This window comes from Buceros rhinoceros, unplaced genomic scaffold (genome assembly GCF_000710305.1).
Source record: "Buceros rhinoceros silvestris isolate BGI_N320 unplaced genomic scaffold, ASM71030v1 scaffold378, whole genome shotgun sequence".
In the NCBI taxonomy this organism is placed as follows: domain Eukaryota; kingdom Metazoa; phylum Chordata; class Aves; order Bucerotiformes; family Bucerotidae; genus Buceros; species Buceros rhinoceros.
In genome coordinates, this window is record NW_010424861.1 from 53,091 (window position 1) to 58,626 (window position 5,536).

At 33.4% G+C, this 5,536-nt stretch overlaps 1 protein-coding gene across 1 annotated transcript in view; it reads right to left on the reverse strand.

The window, feature by feature from the left end:
* Positions 1-4,883, reverse strand: part of TRAPPC12 (trafficking protein particle complex 12) — a 42,975-nt gene extending 38,092 nt beyond the window's left edge. Inside the window, exons 1-3 of the mRNA XM_010140914.1 lie at positions 4,770-4,883; positions 3,481-3,594; positions 2,498-2,636 (exon numbers count right to left, since the gene is read on the reverse strand). Coding sequence (XP_010139216.1) covers positions 2,498-2,636; positions 3,481-3,594; positions 4,770-4,883 — 367 coding nt within the window. The remainder of the gene's footprint in view (positions 1-2,497; positions 2,637-3,480; positions 3,595-4,769) is intronic.
* Positions 4,884-5,536: the final 653 nt, after the last annotated feature.

Here is a 5,536-nt window from a genome sequence, read left to right on the forward strand (position 1 = left end):
AGAGCCTTGGGAGAGCTTCAGAGGAAAATTAAGAGGACCGTGTTGGCAACATTAAGTTAAATTAATGGAAAAAACATCTTCCACTCCTCATTTACTTGGTATTTAAATTCTTTGAGGTATATTTCTCAGATTAATGGATGAGGGACTATACTCACTGTATATAAACTTTCCTTACTTCAAGCATACGAAACATGTAACTTTCTAAATTACCATGTTCCTCATTATGAATATTTTGAATACAAAGAAATTATGCAAAATATTGTATGTACTACAATTACTGTTTACATTATTTATATCTATACTCTTATATCTTAAATTGATTTTTAAGAGCTTACTCCATTTATGTACCATGAATCAAAATTAAAATGTTGAAATAAAAACTCTTCCTTTTATGCTTGTTACACCACAAAATGATATGTAAAATTACCAAACAGCAGTGGATTGTGGACTCATACTAATTAATTTAAAGCAAAATTATGAATGATTTATATCTATTTTGTAATCTAAATTAGCTGGGTAACAATGCATATATACCAAATTTCTTTATCCATAAGCCAGCACTGTATAGTTTATTGCCAGGCAGAAGAGAATTGCTTGTTCTTTCCCACATCCCTACAAATAGCATCTCTCTCTCTCTCTCCTCGAAACTACATAAGGAAGGTTTGATAGCTGTTCTCATATCTTTATCACATTGTATTTATGAGATATCTACAGGTCAGCTGCATCCAACCTTGATCTTATTTTCCTTACAGATGATCAGATTATGGTCCCAGTTGGTATGTTCAACTGTTAAAAATGAACTGAGGCATGTAATAATGAAATAGAATATATTCCTTCTGCTCACATTTTTACCATAGCTATCCTCACATTTTGTATGAAATAACTGTAGTTTTTGAATGGTTGCTGCAAAGACAGTTTGGATCTGAAGTTCAGTCACAGAATAGGTGCCAGACTGTCCAGAACTGCTGCTACCTATATGCTCTGTGGCATGCGGACTCAAATGCCTCAGATATTGACATGACCTGAAAAGATTTTTTTCTCAGGCAAAAAAGTAACTTATTTTTATTATTGAAAAATAAGTGGAAACATACATATGGCCTGGGGAAGAACATTTCTCCTGTGGAGCACTGCATCATATCCAAAACTGTCAAAATATAACCAGATCCAAAAAGTTGTCTAACCTGATGACCAAAACCTCTTTCACTCTTAAAAATAACTGTTCTTTCGCAGTGGACTGAGTATGTTCAAGGAAAAACAGGCAATTTTTGGCTGTGATTGCCTGAAAGATGATGGCTCAAGTCAGAAGGACATGTTCCAGGCAGACCACAGTGGCCTTGCTGGGCTATAACTGACCTTTGCATCACTAAAACAGATGAAACAATCTTCTGCAAAAGACCCTGAACTTTCTTGACACCACCTTCCCTTCCTCAACAACCTTAAAATCTCAGTATCTTTCCATTTTAGCCCATTGAGACTACCACCATCTTACGTAAAATGGGTTGTATTTTTTCAGAGTTGCTATTACAACCGTTACTGTCAAGCATCTTATTAGACATTCTGGTTCAAGTATGAAAGCCAAAGAACAATAAGATCCCTCAACAGTCTACTTGCATTAGTTATTTATTTCTAAATAATAGATTTATTACAAATAAAATTTCAAAATAGTCTGAACAGGAGTGAAATTGCTCTTAAAAAATAGCATTTTTTCAAATTCAGATTTCTGGAGGACTAGAATATTTTGGGTAGTGGAACTATTTGGTCAACCTCTGGGCTACTAGGAGCAGTGGGAAGTACTGCATGTATAACTTGGGATAAAACGCTTATAAAGAATAGAGTCTGGTCGTGTCTTTTTTTCCTCTTTAACAACAGGATACATAGTAAACTATTGCTTTTTATTTAGTTTCAGTTACTTGGCAAATAATATTATATTTAACCAGTTTGGGGTTTTATTAAGGAAAATTATCAAATTAGCTCTAAACTTAATTTTTTCTTTTTTAAAATCCTAGAAACCAGAAAACCTTACAAAATAACACCTACATGCGCACAGACACGTGAGTCTTAAAAATAGCACATTGATAACACTGGATGAACTTAAGCGGAAAAGCTTAAAGATTCCTGTTTCACAAACTGTATCATCACCTTTCACAGCCTAAATTTTGGGTTTGTTAAATTTCAATACCCTAAAACTAAACTACTTTACTATATTTACTTGTTAAAAATATTCCTCTTTCAAATCAATGCTGTAGCAGCATCATGAAATACATTGCCTACCTATATTGTGATGAAACATTTTTATGCCTTATTGGTATTCCTTCTTGCTACCACCATAATTTAAACAACACTTTAACATAGTCATTAATTATGTTCTTCTGGGGGAAAAAAAAAAAAAGAAATAATCCAAACTTCACCAATGTGTTAGAATTGAGAAACCCCTTGAATTAATTATTTTATAATGACTGGCAAAAATAAAAAGTATTTTATAAATAAAGTATCTCACCTTTTCGTCCAGGATATACATGAGGATAATATTCATAATAAAGATCAGGTTGGTCTAAATTTCCAAAAGTTTCAAATTCCATTTCTGCATTTTGGAACAGATTCAGTTTTACCAGCAGTGCTAGTCTCACAAACCACAGCTAAAAATTAATTCATATATAAAAAAAAGGAAAAGACAAGGTCTGTTAATAGCTTCAATCGCAAGCCACATCCAAGTACAATTCCAGCTTTCTAAGTTTTTCTGATAAAGTTACTCAACTTTTTATAAGAGTTTATATGTTACTTACTGACAAGAATCAGGATTTATAATTCCATGCTCTTTCAAAGCATACTTTCACTAAGATCAGTAAAACAAAACACACAGAGATGATCTTTCAATTGTTTGTAAAGGAACTGAGATTTTGAAGAAGTTTAAAAAACAGCCTCCTTAAAAATTATCTCTCTTTAAATTGACTTAGCATGTACGAATTATCCAGCTGGTTTTTAACTGTTTTTCCAATTTTATGCAATTCTTAAAATCTGTTATGATTTTGGTGAAATTCCATAGGCTTTATAGTTATTAGGGCCAGAAGCATGTGTTGTCATTTGATTACATTTGTTCAGTAAAACATTTGTAATGTTTCACAAACCTTTATTAATTTGAGGTTTTATTTTCCTATCATCATGAAACATACTTCTAACGTTTGAAACATTACTACTAAATTCACAGTCTAGATTGTAACCATGAACCTTAGCACAGTGAGTCTTCCAAGATGGCAAATCATGTTTCTTTTAGTTACTGTGATTACAAACACACAGTTGAGATAGAATTTTACTTTAAAAAATATTTTGTTCTAAATGAGGACCTACTTTACATAAGCAAACAAGAAAAGTGACTTGCTACAATGCTTTAAACCTCAGTTTTTAGATAACAATTAGGAAAAGAAGTTTGGAAAAAATGCCACTTGTTGGAAAAAACTTACAAGGGTGTATCTTGAAACATACCTGTAATGAATCTGTTGTATGGTTAGTAGGTAGTCCACTTTTTTTATAGCCTTGACCATGTGCAGTTAGAAGCCGCCCACACAAGTCAACTGCTGCCCTCCAGTTTTTACTGCTCTGTGAAGAAAAAAAAGAATAAGTAGCAAAATCATAAAGCCCCTAAAAAACATACAGGTGCTTGTTTTTTCTGAAGCAGCTACATGTACACATCAGTAATAATAACAAGGTCAGGAGAGCTGGCTGGTGAGAAGCAGTATGTCATTTGTCAAAGCGGTACATCTAAATAGGCAAAAAGTGAAATCAAGCTTTAATAATCAGATCACTACAACAAAAGAATATACCACACCATATGGAACTCTAAACTTAAAGTTGTATCATGTTTGCTAATATACTTGAATATACTCTAATATTCACAATTTGTTTTCTCCTCAAAAGGAGAAAAAAATTGCCAGTTGTATTTAAATAATCACATCCAAGTTACTCTGCATTTATAATGCATTTTACACGTACGCCTCCATCACCAACTTCAGTATTTCAGATTATAAACACAGTTCATTTAATGAAAATTGACTTTCCAACATTGCACATAATGCTATCAATTAACAACAAAGAACAAGAAACAATACAATGAATAGAATGATAAAGTCAGAACAGTAACAATTGTTTCACCTATAAAAAGTAAGCATCTAAATTTTCACTGCACGGCTAACTTAAAATACTCTTAAACATATTTATTATTCATAAAACAAAATAATTCCTAGTTAGACATGTCAATCTGTCTTGTCACACTGTCATCCTATTAATGTTTCTGCCTTGTATATGCTAACGCAGCCATGTACATAGCTAACACCACCAAAACCTTAAAACACAGACCAGTGCTTCACAGGTTTTAAGTTATCATTCTCTTCTATCAGACAGAAGAGTTTTTCAAGAGACATGCATCCAGCAGGTCATTATAAAACGAATACATCTTCTTCCTGAAAGTAATCTTTTTTCAAATAGTTTCTTGAATATATTTTTAAAAAAGAGATAAATCTAATAGGAAACTGTCACGTTGTCTGATAAAATGTAAAGACATAGAAGATATTTATGTTGGTGCTTGCAAAGTTCAGGTAGTGACCTTGAATTGGTATTTTACTGAATTCTCTCCAATGTTTGGAGTTTAGAAAACATGTCAATACAGCAAACAGTTACATAGAAAAACTGAAGAGCTGAAGAGCTTTCATGCTCTCTGGTTCCCATTTCGCAGCCATAAACTTCAAAGGGCCACTACAGAGATTACCATGCATTACCTCATCTCTTGCTCCTGCATTGTCAAATACCAGATAAAAAATTTGAGTTACACTGGAAATGCCGAAGTTGGCTGACAGCAAGACCATGAAGCAGCACAGCAGCTTCTGAGACATCTACACTCTTAAGGAAGAGCAGGAATTGGTTATGCATTTATAATATCCTTCAATATACATCTGTATCAAAACAGAAAAGCAGAAAGACACTGACACAGATTACCTAGAAATTATTCTGCTTCTGCAGACAAATTAATTCTTATTCTTAGAACAAAAGCACACACAGAATCTAAAAACCCCTCAACTTTTCTTCCCAAATGAGACTCTAGGATCCAAAAATAATAATAGAACATTTATGACAAACAGATAGAATTTTAAAAATTGTAGTATCTCAGGCATGGACAAAAAAATACTTTTTCTTTATAGAACAAGACAGCCAGGAGAAGGAAGTCTAACAACCATCCTAAAAACAGTCTTGGCTGGAAAATGAAACAGTATTCCTCATGATTTTGAAACTAGAGCTGCCTGCTGGTCATGAAGCATAATTCTCTGTGGAAGCTTAATAGAAAGCTGCTGGCAGTATAACTTAATTTGAAATTAACAGGACACATTATCGTCCCCGGCAAATTGTACCAAACTTACAGTTGCCAGAGTTGCCAGTCCATCAGAAATCTTTATCCAGTTATTTCAAACACTCCTCAAAACCTTGCAGGTTCAGAATTCCTGTTCTCTACAGCCACACAGTCCCAACAACCCAGGCCCCTTGTTCCCAA